Source organism: Eulemur rufifrons, chromosome 7 (genome assembly GCF_041146395.1).
Source record: "Eulemur rufifrons isolate Redbay chromosome 7, OSU_ERuf_1, whole genome shotgun sequence".
NCBI lineage: Eukaryota > Metazoa > Chordata > Mammalia > Primates > Lemuridae > Eulemur > Eulemur rufifrons.
In genome coordinates, this window is record NC_090989.1 from 101,180,001 (window position 1) to 101,206,470 (window position 26,470).

The following is a 26,470-nucleotide window of genomic DNA, read 5'->3' on the forward strand; positions in this document are numbered from 1 at the left end:
ATCCTAAGAAGCCCCTGAAATAACTACTAAGGTAGTTTGTAGGATTCCCTGCAATGAAGCAGAACCTACAGTGTCCTGAACCATAAATATTAAAATAATTATAGTAATAATAATATTCTGTTAACTGCAGTAGTTTTAAGGTCTGAACTTTAGACTCTTGAGTAATGGGAAGTGGGGGTTACTTTAACGAATTTAAAATATTAGTTTTACTTTTAAAAGTTTTAATAAGTATATGTGCATAAAAGTCATAAAAATGTCATCTATATTAAACATAAATCTGAGACTATTAATATCATGAAAATTGCAAGACATCTTATCTTTTCTTTCTAAATGTTTGCTTACCACCATTTCCTTGCCATTGTTAAGACCACTGTGCCTTAAATATGTAACAGACAGATCTGTATTTGGAAGGTGAAGGAAGGGTTTGGGGGAGGGCAGAGAATGGGTCCAAGTTCATGTTATGTGGATGACTGTGCAGTATTTATTAATCATTTATTGCAGAAGCAATTTTCAATAAACTTATTACTGATCAAAATGTATCAGAGAAATGGATCACTTGACAATGGCACTGTTTCTGATTAGAATATGTGCTGGTCCTCAGATTTAAGATCTGTAAACTACCTAAGAAATCATGACAGTAATATGACATTAAGATTTAATCCATATTAAAAGTATTTTAATTTGTACACATTCACAGGACACACTTGTCTGTCAAAAGGAAAGAGAAAGATTTATGGAATTGGTCTTGCATAAAGCAGAGAAACTTCATGCTGTTTCATCTCATGATCACAGTCTGAGAAAAGTGTCTGTTTTAATAGGCACTTTTACCCTAAATGTCAAATGTATATTGTCTTAGGTAAGGAAAATAAGTTAAACACTGGAAAGAAAAGGATCTATAATACTATGCTGAAATCCGTAAATAGTGACATGAGCTAATAAATATTTTTAATCAGTGTTTAATAGATTTATAGAGCATATGGGTAACATCAGGACATTCTGAGATAACTACATCCTCATACTCATTTAGACAAATGTCAAAAACAGTTTTTCAGGACACAGTGGGGGAATATAAAACTACAACTGAGATATTAAAAATGCAACAGACAAGTGAGTTTAGAATAGTCATAAACTATTTTTTGCATTTTCTAGTTCACGTTGTATGTTAACTGAATCCTCAAAAGTATAATAATAATACATTAACTGTGTTTATACTTGTGTTAAATAGCACTATCAATCTGAGAACTGAAATACAGCAGTTTGACTTGTAAGTTCTATATAAAATGGCCTAAAACAAAGAGGACAGGGCTTTTATTAGAACCTGATAATGTTATTGATGAGTATGTGATAGCAATGGGCCTGCCTACATTTCTGGCAAGCAGCAGCTGTATTCTTACAAACCACTGATGGGCTAAACAAACTATTAATGACAGTTGCTTTTCAACACTTAAGATGGTCAGACTGTGTTACTTAACCACAAGGACAAGCAGGTCATCATTCTCAAATGCTATACAATATAAGAAACATAAATGAGACCTGTGGGGAGATAAAACCCACAGGTATGGCTCCAGAGTTCTTTTGCTATTCAACTATTAATAGAAAACAAATCCCACTTAAAGCTGTAAACACTTGTAATCCTTTTCACTAAAAGATTTATCACCACTCATTAAATTTTCCACCTAAGGGTGAACAAGGTATTATTAGGTCTAGTGTCAACTGCAGTCCTGAAAAATACGACTTAACATCTGAACTCAAAATTAAAAAAAAAAAAAAAAAAAAATTTGTCCCTCTGTTACTCTTGCAGAGTAAGATGATGAAATTTTTGCCCTATTGTGTAAATCTGTGGAGTACGTTTATGAACACCCTAGGTTTACAAACACCTGTGAAATCCCTAGGTTTATGAACACCCAACCAATCATTCATGGGTTGCAGATTTATACTTAATGAGTATGAGGGAAACATCTAGATTCATCACCAGACTCAGAAAACCTTCTTCATTGGACATATGTCTTTCAAGTCAATGCCTTTTAATGTATTTTTCTTCTTGGTAGTCACTGAACCAGCAGTATTAGCCTCACTTGGGAACTTGTTGAAATGCATACGCTCAAATCCCACCACAGATGCAAAGAATCAGAATCTGTACTTAAACAAGATTCTCAGGTGACTCATACACATTAAAGATGGTTAAGCACCGGCCTAGATTACCCTGTCCTCTTATTCTAACCTACCTCCATTTATTTGACTTTTCAGAAAAGAGAACAAGGGAAAATTTAGAAACATCATCCTGATCAGAATAATTTACTTCATTCCTTCCCAAAGGGACACAGCACAGACGCCATTCTTTGAAGTCACAAGCAACCCACAAAATTATTTTGAAACTAAAAAGTGACAATTTTCCATATAGTTCTACCTACTATTTTCTGATCTAAGTCCCTCTCCAAAGAGAAAAGGATAGCATTATTTTTATAGTTTGCTTATGAAACAATAATAATTATAATCAAATGTTAAGGCTCTATCTCTTATACTTTTTCTTCATTTTAAAAATGCATGTTAATATCACCAATCCTACCTAGCATTTTAATCCTCATTCAGTAGTACAATAAGGCTATTACTCACTACATTATCCAGAATTTTAAAACATAAAGTGGTAGGCAAAACATGGAGTCAGCACCCTTTGATATAAGAAGAACTTACAGTCAATTTTCTACATCTTTACAGCATCATTAATTTAAAAAAAAATGTCAGGAGCAACATCATCACCTAATAACCACCCACCTCCACTCCTTCAACCCTTCTGTGTTAACAGACATAACCCTTAGGTCATTATCAGAGGGCCTTTCATCCATATATGATTCATCATCAAATAAAAAAAATTATTTCCTTAAGTTCATTATAAAATCTAATTAAGCACAACATTATAAGCAGTCTTTTCACTTATCTTCTCTAAGTTTTTAAATATGATATGGGCACTAAGCTCTTAGAGATGTTCTCATTTTAGTTCTACTGATGAGTACTACAGGATTCCTGCAGAATAATTCCTTAGGATTCAAGATCAACAATAGTTTCCTAAGTAAATAAAGCAGTAAAAAGAGTCAGAAAGAAAAGTACTAAAATAGAAGACAAGCAAAGAAAGTTTTAAATATATATATATACACACACACACATGTACACAAAATTAAGAGTCCCTGAAGAAGAAAATAAATGGAACAGAGCTAATATTTAATACTATAAGAAAACTATTTCTGGAAATGAGAAAACTTAAGTTCACATATGAGAAAGCTTACGGTATATTTGGAAAAGTTCAACTTCAGAAATAACCAACTTTTAGAATTATCCTAGTAAAACTAGACTTTAAAGACAAAGAAAAAATGACATGATCTCAAGGCAAAAAACCAAATTACCAGTAAGGCTGGTGACAGAGATACCAAGAACAATATAAAAAACAAGGCAATAGTGGAATAATACTTTTAAGAAAGTCAAGGAAAGAAAAGACAAGCCAAGGATTTTAAATCCAGCCAAATTGTCATTCAAGAGGCAAGAGTAGAAAAACAGTTTGGAATGTGAAGGATCTCAAGGAATACTGTACATAGGAGCCTTTCCTGAGGAATATACTAATACTAGAAGATGAGATTCATCAAAACAAGACATAACTGGGGAAATATCACCAAACTAACTGATAGTAAACATTTGATATATTTAATCTGAGCCTATTTTAAAACAAGGTAACAGCATGGGTAGAGGAATATTAATAGTATATAAATGTTGCATGTTCTAACAAAGTACAAGAATACAGCAAGACGAAATGGGGGGAAAAGGAAGAAAAGTAAAGTACAGTAGGAGTACTGGCAGTAATTAAAGTAACAGGTGGGAATCAAAAGATGCCATTCAAAAGGTTAAGTAGGAATAAGGGGGATTAAAAGCCCTATAAAAGATATAAATATAAAGATAACCATTAACAAAAATATAAACCTTCCTAAATTTAATAATAATAACAATAATTAGCGCTTCAGAGACAATTCTCCATAGCAGTTCTATACATCTTACATCAGCTTTTGTTCTGGACTATCTTTTCAAAGATGTTTGTATAGCAAACAATCTTGGAAGATAGAGTGAGTATCTCCCCGCTGGACCAGAAGGCAGTTTTGTTACCTGACTAGGATAATAATAAAGATGTCTTTCTCTTGGTCAAAATTTGGGTAGGTTTTCTAGCAGCCCTTATAGCACTTCTAAACTTGGAATTCCTCAGCTATGACACACTAAGTATGCAGCATCACTACATGGCACCTGCGGATCAAGAGAAACCTACAGAAATGTGACACATGTGCTACCTGTTGTGCTGTTAGTAATAAAGCATTTGTCTCTGACCCAGGAATCTCTTGTTTTCTGCCAGCATCTACGAAATTGTGGCAGGCATGCAAGTAGGCTAAAATCTCGGAGCCTTAATAAAGAAGGCACAGCCAAACAGAGAAAGAAACACAATTAACATAATGATATAGTAATTATGGAGTGATTTCCAGGATATATTGTTAAACTGTCCCTCCCCCAAAAAAGTACAAAAAAATATATACAATTTGCTATCTTTCATAAAAGGAAGAGGAAATACAAATACACATGCACATGTGTGCACATGTGTGCCCACACACTTTATATTAACAAAAAAAGAACAGAGAGGATAAAGCAGTAGTCAAAATTGGCTACCTACAAGGGATAGAGGAGAACAAGCTAGAATGATCACTTTTCTGAGAAAACCACTGTGTATAATTTTGACTTCTGGAAGCATGTGAACACTATACGTGTTTAAACATATAATTAAATCAGTAAGAATGGGTGCAAAGGCACCTAACCTGAATGCAGAAAGAAACAAATGAAAGCAACTATATTTCAAATGAATAACATCACTACACTCAAGTGAAAGAAAAGAACTACTAACAAATCTTGAACTCTTTTTAGTAGGTTTGTTTTTCACAAAGTATGCTTGTACCAATTCTGAAAACTTTTTGGGAATTATATGGTTGAGTAAACGAGTAAATGTATTGGTGGTGTTAGGAGTCAGGGTTCTCATTGTCAAAAGAACCCAGAAGTCACCATGAAAGAATTCTCCCTGGACAAATCTGGGACAAACTGAGTATCAAAATAAATAAGGAAAGTAACTGATAATAATCTATTTAATAAAATCAAAATCCAGTCCCATGAACAGTGTATAAGATGTGGCAACAACCCAAGTGCCTATCAATCCATGAGTGGATTAATAAAATGTGGTATGTGCATACCAGGGAGTTCTACTCACCCGCAAAAAACACTGGTGATCTAGCACCTCTTGTATTAACCTAGATAGAGCTGGAGCCCATTCTGCTAAGTGAAGTATCACAAGAATGGAAAAACAAGCACCACATGTACTCACCATCAAATTGGTATTAACTGATCAACACTTAAGTGCACATATAGTAGCAATATTCATTGGGTGTTGGGCAGGTGGGAGGTGGGAGGAGCGGATGGGTATATTCACACCCAATGGGTGTGGTGCGCACAGTTTAGGGTATGGACAAACTTGTGGCTCTGACTCAGGCAGGGCAAAGGCAATATATGTAACCTAAACATTTATACCCCTGTGATATTCTGAAATAAAAAAAAATCCATGAGACCTTGCTTCTGATAAATAGATAAGTAAAATAAGAAGGGTGGGCTTTCCTTACAGTGTAATACTGAATGTAATATGCAGGGAGCAGTAGAGTTGGCAAATCTCCATTTTGCAATCATTGGGCAAGAATCATCAATGCATAATGGAGCAACAACCTTCAAAAGGCTCTGTCAAGAACTGTAAACAGACTTAAGCTTTATAGGTAGTGGACAAGTTTGTGCAAAGAAAAATAAAATGGTATTGGGCAGTATTATTATAAGAAATTTAAGCTGAAAAGAATAACATGCTACTAGACCATCCTCAGGAAAACTTGGCAACATAGAAAGAAAAGAATGATAGAACAAAAGCTGAATCAAGGATCTGAGAGATTACAAAGGACTCAAGTAAAGGAAATCAGCCCTTGAAAATGTTCCAAGGCAACAGTCCAGCTACTCCACTCCTTTCGCTATAGACCCACACCTGCTTTCTCCTTTTCAGGGTTACATGTAACTATATACCAAGAAGAGCCCATAAACATATAATACAAAGATAGTGCAACTATATGTTTCCTGGTGGCAAGTATAGCAAGCTGCATATGTCATTTTCTTTAACTTACTAAAATTTATATTAGCTTTTTCCTCTCTTAGAACAATGCTAATTCTCTATGATAATTTAAATAAATAATTTGGAAAAGACAAAGACTGAAGAAGGCTGCATAAAGAAGAGATTAATTCCAAATGTGTGAGATGCTTTTCTCATTTCAATTTTATACCATATATATTTAAAAATCCATCTATTAGAAGCTATTCTTCTAACTGTATTTGGCTATATAGCCAATTGAAAGAAGCACTACCTACATATGCTATAAGGCAAGGCCTCTGCTCAGTGGTAAAGGGGAGACATACAAACCTCATGAGCTCACAGGTGTTGGAAAGAATAGGTTTCATTAATGCTTAACCCAGAAATTGTAAGTTAACCTCCTTCTTAGGCACGAACCTTCTTAGACAAGTTATGAAGAATATCACTGACTTTACTGAGTATTATAAATGCACAAAGCAAGACAGATACATAGACAGATAGATGAATATATTATTCATAGTTCACAGTGGGTCAATTACAAGTTAGAGTCTTTCAAACTTAGATGAAATGCATTAAAATCATCTACTTCCCAGTACCTAACTGTGTGCTAGTCCTGGCTCCCTCATCCCTAAAATGTTAATCTTTGAAATATATTTGATGTATATGACCCAGATAAAAATGAAAAATAACTTAATGTCAAGAATAGAGAATAATTAATATACAATTATTCTTGACTTTAATAAGTGGCTATGCTTTATCAAAAGTTTTGTGAAAAATTTATCTGGACAACTCTTTCTTCAGATGAAATCTTATTTAAAATTTCAAAAGTTTATTCTACAAAATAACTAAAAGTGGAACTACTTTGGTTGAAGTAGGTAGTGGAACTCTGGAGTTTCACCTGCTTTGAAGATCTTTCTTGGCAGCCCAAGGCACAGTTAGAAAACTATTGCTGCCTAAGATTATAAGTATAGTATAAGTGTGTGCAATAGTCACTGAAAATGAGATCCTACTAGAAAGTTTAAAAAATGGGAAATTGAAACTAGAAAAAATCAAACCCATTTTTATTTAGTGAGGAACATAAAGTAAATATTATTAGAAGAGAAGTATAAAAGGCAGCTGATTTTGGCACTATGGTAGCTGTTTTTCCTTGTTGTAAGCCCCCAGTTGATACTGGAATGTAATATTTCAGATCAACATGTTTATTCTGATGTCCGTATGTCCTAAATATATGTGACATTATGAAGTGATAAACAGTTAGTAGGTTAGAAAATTCTTTTTAATGATGAAAAACAATGTTATTTGCTAACTTCTAATCCTAACAAGTACATAGTTCAAATTTTCTAAGATATTATATCTTGTTTCTTAACAATTAATCTGTAATTTTTAGGATCACTCTTAAAAATCTAGTTTTCTTCAATTTCCTTTAGCTATTAAGAGTAAAACCAAAAATTCCTTCTAACTCTAAAACTGCTGTAAGTCAAAATGAAGCTGCCTCTTGCTACTGTTTGCTTTTGTGAAAGCAGAACAAAAGCACATTAATACTTAACAAAGCTACAGTATAATATACGAATGAAGTCTCACATTAAAAAAGTACTTAGACTATATTTACAAAAGAATCTTTACCATTAATTATTCAACATTTGGATTTGACCAGAAACCAGAGCATGACTCTATAATGCTCTGTTTAAATGAACTACTTAATGTAATAAACACTCAATACAGTGAGCTTAATGAATTTCAGATCTGTTATAAATAGTACAGTTTTTCCAATTTTTTGATCAATGGACATATTTTAATGCTAAAGCAGTTTAAATTTTACTTGTTCTTTAAAAATGTTTACTTAAACCAAAAATTTTGTATCTCAATTATTTTATATTCTAAAACTGAATATAGTTTAAACCAATGCATTATTCATAAAGCAAAAACATCAGGAAAAACAAAGCTGTGCACTTCTTTCAAAGCCGTTAAATTGCTAAAACATACCATATTTATGCATGCAATATTTGATTGTTTTTTTCTTAAAACACAAGCTTGTTTTTGTTAGATCAAGATATGCCAAAAATTCTACACCAAACAATTTTGTTTATAATTAAAGCAATCATCAATCCAAAGATTGTCATCCATTTTATTTCATCTCTACATCAAAAAAAAAAAGTAATTTAAAAAAAATTTTAAATTCCCTTGAAATGATAAGATAAATGAAAATGTGAGTGCCTTCACATAATAACAGTAAGCTGACCCTTTGGGAAATGGTTGACTTTCTCAATACAAGGTATTCAAAGCTCATTCAAAAGTGTTCATTTAGAATGCAGATATCAAAGATGATGCAAATGTTCAGAGAAAATTAGAACTTACCAGATGTTCTAATCCAGCTTTGATGTTTCCAGATTCCCTAAAATAGAAGAATAAAAAGTTCTAAATAGTTGCTAAACCCTTGTCTGCTCTAATTTATGTTTACCTCAAAAATGCTTTACAAACCCTTTTAATTTTTCCTTCTTTACTAATCTTCATAATAATGCTGGTTTTAAGGACAATACAATTTTCATCAAAAGTGAACACTTTATTTATACTGAACAGTATTACCTCTAAAACTGGCATTTCACTAACAAAAAACACTTTAGATTTTTCCAAGTCAATGGAGAACAAAAAAAAGTAGGTTATTATACAATATCTGTTTATTTTGCAATTAGCTTTTCATTAGAGGTTATGTTTATTTCCAACATTTATTATGAAAATGTTCAAACTCACAGATTCTATCTACCACCCAGATTCTACAATTCACATTTTATTATATTTGCTTTACCAAATACCTATCCATCCATGGTTGCATTTTTATATAAAGAAAATGCACATAAAGAATACATTTGTGAGTACATAGCTAAATAACTAAATCTGAACACATTTTTTTCTGACATTAATTTTATTAATTTAGTTCACTTGATAAGTCAGGACCTCAGATTTTTTTTATGTTTAAAAAAAAATCACCAAAGAAAAAACAAACATAAACTATCATATTATAAGTATCAAATTTCTTGCTTTTCACTGTAAAAGAGACTGCTGATAGAACTAAAAATACAGGTATCTGTACAAGTAGCAAAAATAACTTAAATATACATTTGGTGAAGTATGGCAAGTAGTTGAATTTTTTTTCTGATTTCAAACTATACTAACTTACTGGTAAAAAAATGAACTTTTCTCATTCTGATTAAGCAATATTTTAGTTCTAGCACAACTACCAAGCTTATTTTTTTTAACATGAAATTATAATTCTACCACCCTGCGTAAAGTAATTATAAAACCTCCAACAATGAACATTCATTATGTTTAATCTCCCCACACCTCTTAGTTTTTCTGAGGAGTCTCAACTTTATTTCTTTTCTATTTCTGTCTCCTATTTTTCCTTTGCCAAAAACATACTTATTCTGTTTCCTTTCTCTTGCTATACTATCTTTCCAGATTTGTCCCCCTTTATTCCCTTCAGACTTGCTGCTGGAAAATTGTACTCAAAGCTTCCAACCTTTGCTCTCACTGCCCAGCATGATATACTAGGAATAAATTCCCACTTCGACTGATTAGCACTCATCTTTAGTCATTCTTTCCTTTACTTCCTGCTTCTGGCAATCTTAGCAAAACTATATATTCAATGTTTAGAAATTTAAGGGTTTCTGAACTCATTCTCTAATCTCATTCTCTAATCTCTAATGTCATCACAGTCCTAATGACAAATGACAGGAATAAATTACTACAAGGTGTGAGAGAACGGTACTATTTATATAAATAATTATTTTAAACTTTATTATTACAAAATTAATACATTTATTGGAGCTGGAAGTCAAGTGAATTTTTAAGTTTTCACAAGGACATTCTCATAAAGTTATTTGTATATTTAAAATTTAAACAAAAAAGGAACACAGACAGTGAAACATCTAAATAGTGCAACATATATATGTCTGTGTACATATACACACTAAAATTAATTCTTCCTCCTATTGCTGATTCTCAGTTCTCAATCACTGATACCAGCTCTTTATTTATTCTTATAAAGGTATTCTACACGCTCACTCCTCTGTGTGTACGTGTGTGCCTTTTCCAATTCAGTGTTTTTAAAATCCCAACAGAAGCACACTATACACACTGTTTTGTACCTTTACTTGGCAATCTATTTTAGAGTTGGTGCTATATAATCTACTTCACTTTCCTTTACAGCTACATTGTCATAAATGGTTCTTATTATCAAATAATATTACAATATAAAGAGAACAAAAAATGCTCAGACTCAAAATATAAGTCCGTAATTCATTATCTGAAACTGTTGGGGCTAGACAAGCTTCATTAGAATATTTCAGATTTTATAAAGGTAAGGTATGTCAGATAACACTGCCAGTGGGTCTTAAGCAACATCTCATCATCATACCCATTAATAATTCTGAAAGAAACATATAAATGTCCACATAAAGAGGGATAAACAAAAACTATAAACACTTTCATTTCAGAGTAGGTTTTGTGGTCAACTGAATTTGCCACAATCTTAGGTAAAATCACCTGGTTTTCTGAGCTATTTGCATTTTAGAATTGAAATTTTTTTAGAGAAGAAATTTTTCTTTAAAACAAAAAGAAAAGGTAGGCCATTGCTATGCTATGTTTCCAAGTGAGTCTTTAAATTAAAATGTATTTAGAAAATATGTGTTTTGAATGGTATGCCTGAGGGAAAACTAGGCATCACTCTTGACACACTCCCTTTTCTTCACTGCCAAATATAATAAGCCACAGAATCTTGGCTAGCTAACATCCTTAATTATCATTGAGATTTAACCACTTCTATCTTCATAGCTACTACCTTATTTCAGATGGTCATCTTTTCTCCCTAAATTATTGCAACAGCCTCTTGAGTATTGATGGCTCCTGCCTTGCCCCATGTCAATTAATTCTCCGTAATACAACAAAATCTTTCGAACATACAAGTTTGATCTTGTTAATTGCCTTCTTAAAATCTACAATATCCTAGCACAATGCAGTTTAACTATTACCTCTTATCTTGCCAAAGCTGTGTCACATGAAAAGTGACAGTAAAAAGCCATGACAAACTACTAACCTGGTTTCACTCACCACTGAACCACTTGCTCCCTCTACCTAAAATGGTCCTTATTTTCCCCGTCTAACTAACAAAAAACCATCCTTCCAGAACCAACCTAAACTATACTTCAACTAGGGAAATATTCTCCTTTTATCACAAATGAAGTAATGACTTCTTCCTTGTTCCCGTAACACTCTGAGCACGTCCCATCACAGAATTTATCACACTTTCCAATAAATGCTATTTACTTTCTCACTGACACTGCTAAAATCAAAATTCCTTGAGGACATGCACTGCATCTTTTTAATTTTTATATTCCAACACCCAATACAATGCCTGAATCAGAGTATGTATTCAATTAATAAGGGTCTGACACCTGACCATCATGAGACGAGCTTGGGTGGAGAGTCAGTAGCAACAGCTCAGGTCTCTGAGCAGTCCTACCCAGCCCCACCCTATCTCCAACCCACACAAAAAGCAAGGCAATCTGCAACAGTGAGTGGGTTGCCTAGGACACTAGTACTAGGAGATATGTGTGGGTGTGTGCATGTGTGCAAATGCTAGTGGGGTAGCCAGTTGTTTTACTTTTTTCTTGGTACCATTTTTGAGGGAGTTGGGGGGAACAATGGCAAAAGTGGTCGAGGCCAAACTAGAACACTGAAAGCTTTCCACTCCAGTTCTTAAATTAACCTGGAGCACAAGTCAGAGCCTAGGCTTTTACCCCTCCTCTACATTAAAATTACTAGCCAAGGTAGCTGGATGCTGTAAGGATATAAAAGATAAACGCACAAGGAAAATTTTAATATGCATAAACACGGGAATTGAAAAACAGAACAATCTCATCAAGAGAAAACAGAATAGACAGAAGAATGCAAGAATGTAAACATCCTCGAAGGGATGATTTTTAGAAATGTAAGTATGATAATGCAGTTATGGAAAAGAATCAATATTTGATAGTGAGTATTAAACATATAATAATTTGAAATAAAGAACTCAGAGGATGGATTAAAAGCACAACAGATACAAAGAATCAATCAATAAACTAGAAAACTGGGTAGAAGAAGAACTATCCCAGAAGGCACAGGGAAGAGGTGAAAAGACAGAACAAACAAGCAATAAAATTAAGAACAGGAATAGAAGTGCTAACATCTATATAATGGAAATCCTAGAAGGAAAGCAAAAACAAAATGGAAGAGAAAAAATATTTAAAGAAATAATCACATAAACTTCCCAAATATAAAAATATTCAAATCACAGATTGAAAGAACACATAAAGTGGTGAACAGGATAGTTAAGGAAAAAATCCACAGCAAAGACATTATAAGGACATTTAAGACTATTATGGATTAAGAGAAAAGTCTAAAAGGTTCCATAAAGAACAAGGAGACCCCTCCATAAAGAAGAATAACATTGATATCAGACTTATCAACATTAATACTGGATGCAAGAAGACAATGGAGTAATAACTCCCAAGTGTTAAAGGAAAAGAATTGTGTAGCTATGATTTATATACAGCTAATAAACTATTATTTGATTAGAAAGAAAAAGAAATTCTCAACATACAAGGTCTCAGAAAATTCACCACACAAAGACATGATTTAAAAGAAGGCTTGAGAAATATAATGCAGTAAGAAGAGAAATAGATTAAGGAAGAAGCAACACAATAAGGCAAGTAAAGGTTGGCCTAGAATTTGTTAATTACTCTTATTAGTAATCAATAACTAAAAATAAAATTGGAGAAACTTAACCATAACTATCTGGAATTAAAATGCCCAAGAGGATTATCAGATTGGGGAAAAAAACAAAATCCAGCAATGTGTTAATGACAAAAGAGTTTCCCAAAAAAGGATAGAAATACATATATTCAGTTAAATCTGAACCAAAAGAAAGCTGGGGTGATAATTTTCATGACAATATATATTTAAGTCCCCTACTCCTCCAAATTTACATCTACCTATCAATGAAAAAGAAGGGCATTTTATTTTAGTAAAAGATGCAATTAAGAAGTTTTTATTTGCATCCAGAAGGTCTGCATATGCATAGAGCTTAATATAAATCATATTGCAACAACAAAATTTGAACAAATTCTCCATGAAAATCAGTTTTCTTTACTTTTACTTTGGGCAGAAAGACAAAGAAAGTTGACCATCTCAACACAACACAGATAAAGCATCATGAGTACATAAATAAAACACAAGACAACCATGATATATTAATATAATCCTGGTTCTAGAAGCAGAACACTTAAACTCAAATTTAAGCTCTATTACAAAATGGTCATGTGAACTTGGGTAACTATCTTTTCTGAAGCTCAGAATATCCACCTATAATGTGAAGATCACTTGCCTTACCTAACACATAAGTTTGCCATGAAAAAGAAGGATGATACATATGAAGATGCATAATAAATTGTAACATGTTACACAAATGTTGTTATGATGTATGATATTTAAATACACAAGTCTTAAAAGTGATTCAAAAAGTCTTCATGAATTTTAAAAAAGAGAGAGGCAAGATCCAAAACATTGATAGAGGGATCTTGCAACAAATGGTATAAAACCTGTCCTCTTTAGTGGTCTGTCTCTAGGGTTGTCCCTGTCATGACTTCATCAATATTTGTGCAACTCCTTTTGCCCTGTGCTGAAAGCAGACTTAATTCAATTATAGGTCTCAAAACTGATAAAATGGTCCTGAAGTGGAAAATGGGAAGAGATTATTGGCAAATGAATAAAGATTTGTATCGAACTAACACACAGGAGTACAGCAGGTCTTTTTTTAATCATTCCCTGTCTTAAATCTTCTGGGAACCATGAGTTTCCCTTCCCCTCATGCAGCACATCGATTTCTGAATTAGACTGCAATATTAAATAATTAATATACTTGCCATGATTGATGTTCTGCATTAGTTGAATATTAGGTTATCAATCAAAATCCACTTGGTTTAATGTAATAATATTGAAAAAGTGTCATGGACTGTTCATCCAATTTGTAGTTGAGGCAGCACAGATAGCAATGTTGGCGTAACACAAGGCTCTACAGCAGGAAATGCAGTGGCTCAACACGGATGAGGCAGACATTTTGAAACTCACTGGGATAAAGCTGAGGTTGTCCTAAATAAACCAAGTGGCTCCTGTCGGTTTCAATCTTAGGTGTGAGAAGATGCCATGTATCAATCATGCCATGGCAGGCAAGAAAAGAATTAAAAGAAAGATATTAATTTACATTTGTTGCAAACAAAATTTCATTATTTTTCCAAAAGAAACGTGCTCTAAGTCTAGAAACTGTTGCATGATAGTTTATATCCTCTTAAGAAAATTCTAAACAAAAGGACTAAGATTTTTTTTTAGATCTAGTTTCACTTGAAAGGGATCAACTTTTCTTTTTCTTTTTTTGTTAATACAAGAACAATATCATACCAAAGTGACAATTCAGTTTTTTAATGGTCTAAGGGAATCAGGTCAAACATTGAATAATGGTATCTATTTTGAAAAAACCTATTCCTTCTGATGATGGCATTCTCCTTTACTCTCAATATTTTGCATCTACATGGGTCAAAATATTAGCTTACAAAACATTTTATTTGCTTAAGTCGCCTAGTAAATGACCATTTTTCTCATAATTCCCTATGCTATCAATCCAAAAATCTATTATGGATTTACTGATAAAAGTGATACTTTAAAATAAATTTAATAACAAAAGACATCCAAAAGAAAAGTGATCCTCTTTTTGTACAGAGTAGAAACTTAACAAAATAAATATAAACTAAAATCATTTCACAGACCAAGCCAAAACTCCAGTGAGTCTTTAGTTATAAACCGTAATGCACATAACTAATTGAAGTAGCATTAAAGTATTATTTCACTGACCAAGCCCTTAACAAATAAAAGAATAAATATATTTCTCATCAGTAATGTATATGTATTATCCTAGGAATTATGAAAAATAGAGTAACCAAAATTTTAAAGTAGGCTTTTTTGTCATGAACTAACCATATTATTTACTTTAAAACATTGGTATACTGCAGTTTTCCACAGATACAATAGCTAAGATCACAGTTAATTTTGTATATTTTCCTTCATGATGAAGAATCTACAGGAGTTGTTTTTCTACATGATAGCAGTCAAGGCTTATAAAAGCCTGTCTACATAAATTATAAAAATGTTTATACCTCTCTTCTCAAACAATAATGAATAAATTTTTACATGTATTAGATTCCGTTATATATCAAAAGTTATTAATGAAAAGTTTGGTAAAATATAAATCTAAGAAAACCTGTGTTTAAATTTCAGCTCTACTATTTACTAAATGTATGATTTGTCAAGTTCTATATAGGTCATTAAATAGGAAGTGTCCGATTTCGAATCAAAAGCATAGTTTATTATATTTCAAACAAGAAGCTTTACAAATTAATCAAAGTATGTACCTACACTAACGACACAGTTTTGTCATCTTAACAGTAGCTGTTTATGCCAGCAGCAAAGAAGCCTGGAGAGTGGGTGGTGATGAAATAGCAAAAGGCATTTTCTACAGCTTCTTGAGAATTGAGTATTTTTCCTTGCAAGAAGTAGTCCAAAGCCTGGAAGAACTGGTAGTCAGTTAGTACAAGGTCTGGTGAATACGGTGGATGACAGAGTGTTTCCAAGTCCAGCTGCTGTGGTTTGAGCAGCATTGTTTGTGCAACATTGTGGTAGAATGCTGTCCTGCAAGAGGATTGGCCTGTCTCTATTGACCAATCTTGGCTGCTTAACCACAAGCATCCTCATCATGTCATCCAACTGGTTGCAGCAGCCATCTGCTGTAATCTACTGACCAGGTTTCATGAAGTTGTAGTGGATAATACCAGCGCTGGACCACCAAACAGACACCATTAGCTTTTTTTAATGAATATTTGTTTTTGGACTCTGTTTTGGCACTTCATCTTTATCCATCTATTGTGCCAAAGGCTTATAATTGTCAAAAAGAAACCATTTTTCATCACACATAACAATACAGTGTAGAAATGGTTCACCTTTGTGTCATGACAGCAAAGAAAGGCACGCTTTGAGAAGATTTCTCTTCCAACACTCATTGAATTCACGCAGAACCCATCTATCCAGCTTCTTTACCTTGTCCATTTGTTTCAAGTGGTCTAATAATTGTTGGAATAGTAATGTCAACCCTTGCTGCTAATTCACGTATAGGTTGAGATGGATTCGCTTTCACTACAGCTTTCAACTCATCATGATCCACCTTGGTCTCAGGTCACCCACATGGCTCATTTTTAAGATTAAAATCACTAGAACAGAATTTCTCAAACCATCAATATACTGTGCATTCATTAGCCACATCCTTCCCAAACGCTTTGTTGATATTTCAAGCTGTCTGCACTGCATTGGTTCCATGATGAACTCATACTCAAAAATAATACAAATTTTTGATTCATCCATGGTTTCACAAAAATTACTCTACAAAAATTTTAAAGATAATCACAGGCCAAAATGTCTGCCTGAAAGACTGAGGATGTACCTTCACAATAAAAATAAAACAAGAAGTGTCAAAGTGAAATATCACAGATAAAACAACTCTCAAATTTAGTATTTAAGGAAATTGGACGTTTCATATTTAATATCCAATTTTTCTCACCTTAAATTCAAAGGTTAAAAATATAATCAGCATATATAAAAATAAAAGTCACTCAGTTAGTACTACTGTTTAATGTAACGGGCTAATAATGTGCCAACTGACTCCATTCGACTTTCAAAATAATAAAAATCTTTATAGAAGGTTTAGCTTCTTTAAATTGCCTTAAATCTATTTCAACTGTAATATCTATAAATGAAAGTCAGCTTCATTTTCAAATATAAAATATTATATACATAAAAAGCTTAGCCCAATGGCTAGCATTCAATAACAACAACATATACATCCTGATATAAACATATCTTATTACATATTCTTATATCCTGATCTCTTTGGAAGAAGGTAAAGTGTATTTTTTTTAAAAAAAAAGCTCTTTGATGCCTAAAAGGAATAAATTGTTTTCTTTTTTTTTTTTTTGGTCCTTTATTAAAAAACAAAAGCAAGCAAAAATAATTTCTCAATTATGTAATATTTTTTACATTTTAACTCAATAATAATAATAGTGAATATCAGCACTAAGATCCAAAAAGATTTTCCTGGAATCTCAGTTTCTACTTACCAGATTTGATTAGAATTCATAGCATTTTTCTCTTGATTGGAGAACATCTTACAAATTAGTGTCTCTAAATATATATTCTTATGTTGCCATAGTTCCGAACGATGGTTTTCAGTTGTTCGCATTTTCCAAGTAGTTTTTGATCTCACTGATTATACTGTTAACAAATTCTGCTCTAGAACTTATAAATTATTTGTACAGACAAGTCTATTACGGTTAATAAAATTTAAGTATATCCTGCTCTTTTTAAGATCCTTCATTTGATTGGAGAAAAAAAAAATCCTTCAGTTGGTTTTGCAGACAAATATTAGTGAGCATCCATTATGTTGGAACGTGTTTAAATTTAATATATTAAACAGCCAAAGACTTAGGATACAAACAGAGCTGATTCCAATGGGAAACTGAACACTTAAGTTGGCATGGATCAGTTTAGCCACTTACAATAAGTCAGGTAAATAGGTTGTGGAGTTCACAGAAAGGGCCCACAGGGGAAAAAAAAGAGATTTCAGTATTTCTGAAGACATGCTCTAGACAACAGTCTCAAACAAAGGCAAACTAAGAGAGCTTGTCATTAGTAGATCTGATCTAAAAGAACCAATATAAGTTCTTTAGACACAAGAAAAATTATAGCAGAAAGAGCCTTTGAACATCAAGGTGAAGGAAGCACAACAGAAATGTTATTTATTGAGCACCCTTAGCTCAATGATAAATTCTCAAGGGATAATAAAAGCAATAACAATAACAACAACATAAACAAACATCATCAACAGAAAATCAAGAGAAGATATGGTATATATGCCTCAGTTGTTAAAATCTGTATTGTCAAACCAAAGCAAATACAGTCAGCCCTCCATATCCATGGGTACTGCATCCATGGATTCAACCAACAGTGGATCAAAAATATTCAGGGAGAAAAAAATTGTGTCTGTACTAAACATGTACAGAGTTTTTTTTCTTGCCATTATTCCCTAAACAATATAGTTTAACAACTATTTACATAATATTTACATTGTATTAAGAATTATAAGTAATCTAGAGATGATTTAAAGTAAACACGAGGATGTGCACAGGCTATATGCAAATACTATGCAATTTTATATCAGAGACTTGAGCATACATGGATTTTGGTATCCTCTGGAGGTCCTGGAACCAATCCCCTGTGTATACCAATGGATGACTGTATATAAAATAGTTAATGTCCAATCCAGGCAGGGGAAAAGCATGTGATACATGCTATTAATATCTATCTGCTATTTCCCACATGCAGGACAAACATTCATAATCAATGACAACCCTCTTTTCCTCTAAGGCCAGTGCATCTCAACATCTTTCTCAACATATTGTTCTAAGGAATCATGGCCAGTTATTTGGAGTTAGCAGGTGAGATGCAACCCATTCACCACTACCCCCCTTTAACCTAATGTTCTTGACCTCATTCAAGAGAAGTTCAGAAAAAGAAGAAATTGCCATATGTGTTAGAGTGGTTGGAAAAGATTTCAAAGAGGAGGGTAATTTTAGCTGGATCCTGATGGATTGATTGTATTTGGGTAGACTGAGTAAATAAAAATGAGGAAGCAGGAAGAATGAGCTCAAATGTCCACAATGACCTGATCAGGTATGGTGAGCGGCCTGCTCAGAGAAGATACATTAAATTTCATATAACTGTAACTTTAACTCTTTAAAGTAATTTTTATTATGTATGTTTTCAGATCCATCATCTACAGTTGTACATGTAGTTTATTATGAAAAAAGAAAAAAAGAAAAAACCCAAAAGGGCAAGTGGAAGCTAAAAGTTATATGCCCTGGCCAAGCAGTGCATTCTGGTGTGCATCTACGGGAAGAAGAGATACCTTTTCCTAATATGCACAAAGATGTCATGTGGGCTAGCAGTGGCCCTATAAATAGTAAATACTTATTGTAGAAAAATTCAAAATCACATCTGGTTCTAATGGAGACGAAAATACAAGTCACCTGAAATCCCACCAGCCAAAGATAATAGCTTCAATATGTACTAGTTTTTTCCTCCAGACATTCTTATGAATACACATAAATACAATTATTTTTCTTACAAAAATGAGATCATGGCTGATTTGTTATGTAGTCTAATTTTTTTTACTACTTTATTATATATCGTAAACAGCTTCTTGGGTGTCAATAAATACACTTGCATATAACATTTTTAATGTTTACATACTATTTTGCACATGGTGTACAATAAGTTAACTTATCTCTTATTGTAGACATTTGAGTTGCTTCTGATTTCTTCTTACAAATAAAACAGGGGTGTAAAAAAGAATAACTGATTATTAGATTTAAAAATCATTTATGAACTTTATGTAATGTTTGTTGCAGTGCAGTGCAGTTAAGTAATTTTTAAAGGGGGAAATAAGCCTAGTATATTTCATCTCTATCATGTATTATTTTATATAAATACAATGTAAATATCAATTATTATAAATAATTTAAATATAATTTAAAAATCAAATTTCTACTTTCAAAAAAGTCCATGTTAGGTCTCAATAATTTCATAAAAACAATATCTGCCCAAACATAATACAAAGTCAACAATCCCAAATAGGTTTTTATATATGTGAGTGTATATGTATATATTCTATTATTCTCTTCAGCTGCTAAAATTGTGGAAAAAGTAATACGTGTGTATATATTTCCTGAGAAAAGCAAACTTTCAGTAACTCAAGAGATTGATTATTCAATTCTTCAATTATTAAAGTCTTTTGATGCTTTTCTCTTCCTTCTGAAGTCCTCCTATTTAACAGATAAACTCCAGCAAGAAACTGAAAACAAAGGTGTGTTTTAATTAGGTAAACATCTAACAGGACTAGGAAATAACAACTAAAACTAAATCAAATGAAACTCCTCAGCCTAGAAGTCAAGATTCTTGCTCAAGTGAAATTATTTGCCATTTCCTAAAGACCTCTTTGTACTTCCCAGCACTTAAATCTTCACGGTATTTGTCTAAGTGAACTGAACTTCTCAGAGAATCCACGTCTTAGGAAATACTGAATGGTATGTGCCAAGTAATGCTATAAGTGCTTTACGTTAATTAGCTCATTAACCCTTATAACTTTATTATAAAGAGATAAAATTATTACCCCCATTTCACAGATGAGATAAATGAGGTTTAGAGAGATTAAGAGGATCAAACAGTACACCCCTCAGCTAGTAAAAGGTAGATTTGAACCCAGGCAGCCTTGAGTTCAATGCCCAAATTTTAATCAAGGGAGAATTTATTACTCTCAGTCTCTGAAAACAATAACCTCAACAATGAAACAAGATTTTATGGTATTTCTCTACTCCTCAGTTGGAACTGTGATTGGGGAAGAGGCTTCAAAGGGGTGAGGATTTCAGTAAAAATGAACACTAACCCTTATTGACTGATAGGCTAACATATGCCAGGTGCTGAACCTGGTCATTCACACTTAAAATCTTATTAAATTCTCACGATATTCACAAAAGGAAAACTCTGTATAAATGGCTAACACACGTGGGTCAAGAACAGTAAAGATTTGTAAAATAAAACTGAATGCCATTTTTTTACCAAGCAAACAAATAAAGATTAAAACAAATGATACTGTTCTTTGTTAACAAAGGTAGAAAGAATCTTCATATACTGTTAGTGAAAGAAGAAAATAACAGAAGTCTTTTAGAGGGCAATTGGGAAAATGTATCAAAATTCTCAATAATACACATAAAGCCTTTCACTTGACAGTTCTTTCTCTAAATGTATCCCAATGATACATTCACAAGATACTAATCACTCCACTGTATTTAATACCAGAACCCCCCCGCAAAACTGGGAAACAAACTAAATGCCCAAACTGTCAAATAAAATAAAATGTTTATACAACAGAAAAGTATATAGCTATTGAAAATTATGATGTAACTGTGTATTTTCATGAAAATGTTCTTGTGGTATATTATTAAAAAAAAAAAAAAACCAGCATATTACAGTCTGTTTAGTTACTTCCCAGTGATGATCTTAACATGTAATTATCTTGTTCGTTTATTTACTAGCTTTTGTTTACCAATCCATTTGTTTGTTTTCTGTCTTCTACACTGTAATGTAAACTCCACAATGGCTGTGACCCTGTCTATCTGAGTCACCACTAACTAGATCCTGAGAGCTTGGCACATGGGGTTCCCAAGAAATGAATGAATAAATAAATGAAGAACTTAAAGAGTGTCTAAAAAAAAAAAAAAGCATATGACAAAATTCCAGAGGGTAAATTTTATACATGCATGTGTACAGTGTGGTACGTGTGTGTGTGCATCCAAAAAGACATAAACTAAAAGTTAAACAGTATTTAACAACAGGATTGTGAGTGGTTTTTATGTTCATTCTAATTCTTTACGTATGTGTTATCTAAAATGTCTTCCATGAAAACATAGTACTGTTTTAAAAAAATATTTTTTAAAAATCTTCACAGCAACTCTATGGAGTTCAATTATCCCCATTATCCTCATCTTGTGAATAAGGGATCTGAGGCTTAGAGTAAGAAAGTAACTTGCTAAAATACAGAGATTGCTTTATCTGAATCCAAAACTCACACTCTTTTACAATAGAAATACTGCCTAGCATATCAGATAACATAAGGCTGGTCTATCTTCAGCCTACACTTTTTCCCGTTCTCTATACTACTGAAAAACTTTCTCATAAATTATTTATGTACATGCCTGTTACCTTCAGTGTTCACTTTAAAAACCCTGTCTATATTTTTGTTCATCTTTATGCCATCTACATTCTTTAGTACAAATAGAATCTTCCTAAATTTGGTATGTAATTATATAAGATACAAATGAATTCAATTTAGAGTTGGAGAATATGGAAATAAAATAGAGATAATGGTCATAGTTATGCCTGTAACACATGAGACAGAGATGGTGAACTCTTCAATAATTTATCTAGACTGGCCCAAGTTTTGCCACATTACCTTCCTTCCCCAGTTTGTCTATATTAATTTTGCCTTCTCTCACTTCACATCAAAATTCCTCCAACCCTCTTCTCCCTAACATCAATGTCTTCATAACCCATGTTCACCTCATTGCCTGTTTTATAACCTACCATATCTGGCTAACAATTTTCTGCTACTATTGAAAATGTACCTCTTCTCAAACCAGTTCATTATCACCTCCAAAATTTTGCTCATGCATTTATTTATCTATAACAGTCTTTTTTTCCCTCTCTACATCTGCAATTTATTGTACAAGAATCAATTAAACTCTCACTTCTATTATGATCATAATAATTTCTTATATCGCTAAACTTACCTCTTGACATTTAATGGATAAAAGCTAGATATTGCACATGCCCTAAATTGAGAATACAATGATGTATGTAAAGTACTTACAACACTGCACTTAGCGAATATTACTAATTATTGTCAACATCATCATTACTATGCAGACCTTTCATGAGTATTGCTCAATACAGTAAAACCAGAAGAAAACAAAGCCACTCTGAGATACAACACTGAGCAGTTAGTTGGCCTCATTCATCAGCTAAAAGTGACATGACTCCTGCACAACGTCCTCACAGAACATATGCTTTAATGTCATGCCACACAAAAATTACAAATTCTCACATACAACAGGACATATAGACTGCATCTGAATAGACAGAATATTGTAATAAATCTGTGGATACCAAGGTCAACTCTTATAGAAAATTCCCCATAGTGTAGCACTTAATGGTCGGTTTTATTTTATATGGCTTCTATGTATGTACCCTTTCCCAAAGTGAAGTATTTGTTTAGGTAAAAATTTTGCTTTGTTACCACATGAAGCTTTTTGATAAGCATAGATCCTTGGTGTGCAATGTCAATCAAATTTTAACTTTCCCAAAACTATACATGAAACATAAAGTCTTTAGGCCTTGGGATACAAAGATTAACTAAAACAATTTTATTTACATATCACTAATATTAGCTACCATTCACTGAATCAGAATTGAAAATATTTGGAAGTCACTCACCCTCTTACCCAACCAAGAAGAATGTTTACAACATTCATGGGCTGTTTTTAGGTTCTACACTCAATGAAAAATAAACTCTTTCACTGAGCTCAGTGTTTAACAATTCTAATAGTTTTAAAATGTCTTCTTTATGTTATAGGGAAAGAAAAACAATTTTTTCTTCAACCCTCATAGGTTCTTTGTTGAAAGGGAACTCTGTAACAAAAGACACATTAACAAGAGGAAAACAAACAAAAGTTTATTAACATGTATATTTCATATTTTATAATACATGGCAGATACCCAGAGAATGAGTAGTTAAGAGGTGACTTTGAATTTCAGCTTATATAGCATCTTCAACAAAGAACAGCAAATTTTTACAGAAGTGACAAGACAAATGAAAAGGGGTATGAGTCTCTAGGGGTGGCAAATTGGTGGAAGGCAAATAAAGGACAGATAAAAGCTAGTTAGTAAGGCTTGTTAATGTAGATTCCTCTGGTACCATCTCCAAGCCTGTAAGTGTTCAAAGTTTTCTTCAGTGGTTAACCTTTGTTCTACTTGGTAGAACAGGGAGAGGGGGACAAGATATCTTTTGTTTTCATAAATCCAAGTCCTGCTTTCAGGAAAATAGAGGGAGGGTAGAAATCTTTTCTGTGCCTGCTTCTAAATTTCCTTCAGCTCAACAATCCCTCATATTTTGGAGTGGCTTGTATCTGGTCTTCCACAATGAAAAACCAAAAATCTACTTCCCCATTTACTTCACCTATTAATTCATATTATTAAGTATCTAGTATAAGCCTGATACTATGCCAGGGACTAGGATTAACAAGGATAAATGTGACATAATTCCTATCCCAAATGGATTCATAGTAGTATTAGGAGAAGCAGAGAAGTAAACAAATAGCACAACAAAATATTATAAATTTTATGCTTGAAATCTAACTTCATGAGGGAGTAGGGTGGGAATCTTTGAGGGTGAGAAGGCATGGAAATTGTGGGTAGCAGACACTCTAGGAAATACTTCACAGAAGTGATGCCTGAGGTGTTCCTTCCAATAAAGGCCAACCCCCAATATAGGCTCTGGATCAGCATTTCTGGCTTCCAAAAGGACTTCACTCCCTCGACTATCTGTTTTTCTCTCTTCCCTTGACGCTGTATTGCTTTGCTACTGTGGAACAGTCAAGCAATCCAATGTGTGGAGGTGGTCAAAGGAGTACTTGCAGCAATAAGCAAGAGGCAAAAAGAAGTGTTTCCTCCCTAGTGTTCCATTTTTCCCTCACAGAACAGCCAGGGTGATGGTCAGGTGAATGCAGTGCAGGAGGAGAGGAGGCTAGGAAGGTTTGATTCCCTCCTGCCTCTTCAGGCACCAGTCGGGGAAGTAAAAAGGGAAAGGGTGAGAGATATGGAAGGCATAGGAAAGGAAAGGTATAGAATTGAAGTGGAGAAAAGTGCCACAGGCCCCAAATAAGGATGCCTCTGCACTGAGGCTCAAACAAGGAATGCAGATATGTATATAAATAGTGCTCGGGGGCAGCTGAGTCTCTGGCTGCAACTCCTTTCAGAAAACTGTAAAGCACTGGCTGCATACCAAGTCTGGTATGAGGAGGGCAGCTTTCTCCCATGAGGCCTGCCAGGCAAAACCTTGTAATTGCCTATGGTTCGGTCTGAAAGATCACACATGGAATTTTGGTCTGGAGCCAGATTCCCCAGCTACCATCCTACTTCTCTGCTTCCTTCAGTTAAGCTTTTGAAAGAGAGAACTATATACGTACTACATGTTCACCTCCACATTCCTACCTCCTACCACATCCAAAAATTACTCTTGCTAAAATCATTAGTGGTTTCTCCATGTTACCAAATCTAAAGACCACTTTATCATACTTCTCCTTTATACACTTCTCAGAAGCATCTAATACTGTCCAATACTCATACCCATGTTGAATTCATGTTCAACACTTCATACCCTTTCCTCCCATGTCTTCTATAATATTACATCATTCAGGTTTTTACATTTTTTCAAAAAAATGTCTCCTCAAGTCTCGTTTGTAGTTTCATGTCCTCTGTCTGGCCCTCAACAGGTAGAGCTCCTCAAGGCACACTCCTGGGCCCTAGTCTTGTACTATACATTCTTCCTAATCCATCCCACTCTCACACATAGCATTAATAGTGACCTATATGTGACACACACACAAAAGTATATCACTCACAAGCTCCAGATCCATTTATCCAGCTGTTTAACTGACGTCTCTATTTGGCTATCTCAAAAAACAAAAACTTATACTTAATAGGTCCAAAACTGAATTCTTGAGTTCCTCCTTCAAAATTTATCTTTCTCAGTATTTCCTACTTCAGAAAAGGATCATTATCATTCATCCTACTGCTCAAGCCAAAAATCTGGGAATCAATCACTTTACTACTTCTCTTTCTCCCTACATATAGAATCTATCATTAAGCCCTATTGATTCGACACCTTAAGTAACCAAATAACTATCCATATTTATAACAACTGCCACCACACTTAGTCCAAGTACCATGACCTCTAGCCTAGTCTTTCTTAATTCCCTCATAATTATTTTCCCCACTTCCATCGTTGTTTCACTCCCATTTACCTACCACAAAACAGCCAGTCTAATTATGTAAAAATGGGTCTTATCATTCTGCAGCTTAAAACTCTTCAACGCCTTTCTATTGAAGCCATCGTGATTTGTTCCCCCCCACACACAATATTTATTCATTCAAAGACTATTACTGGGCTAAGAACAGTGGCTCATGCCTGTAATCCTAGCACTCTGGGAGGCCAAGGCAGGAGCATTGCTCAAACTCAGGAGTTCAAGACCAGCCTAAGCAAGAGTAAGACCCTGTCTCTACTAAAAACAGAAAAATTAGCCAGGCATCATGGCATGTGCCTGTAGTCCCAGTTACTCAGGAGGCTGAAGTAGGAGGATCATTTAAGCCCAGGAGTTTGAGGTTGCAGTGAGCTACAATGACTCCACTGCACTCTACACAGGGTGAAAGAGTGACAGTGACACTTTGTCTCAAAAGAAAAAAAATGACTAT

At 33.6% G+C, this 26,470-nt stretch overlaps 1 protein-coding gene across 1 annotated transcript in view; it reads right to left on the minus strand.

Moving 5' to 3' along the window:
• Positions 1-26,470, minus strand: part of RSRC1 (arginine and serine rich coiled-coil 1) — a 401,178-nt gene that overhangs the window by 203,194 nt on the left and 171,514 nt on the right. The window contains exon 5 of the mRNA XM_069472003.1: positions 8,549-8,585. Within this exon, the coding sequence (XP_069328104.1) occupies positions 8,549-8,585 (37 nt within the window). The remainder of the gene's footprint in view (positions 1-8,548; positions 8,586-26,470) is intronic.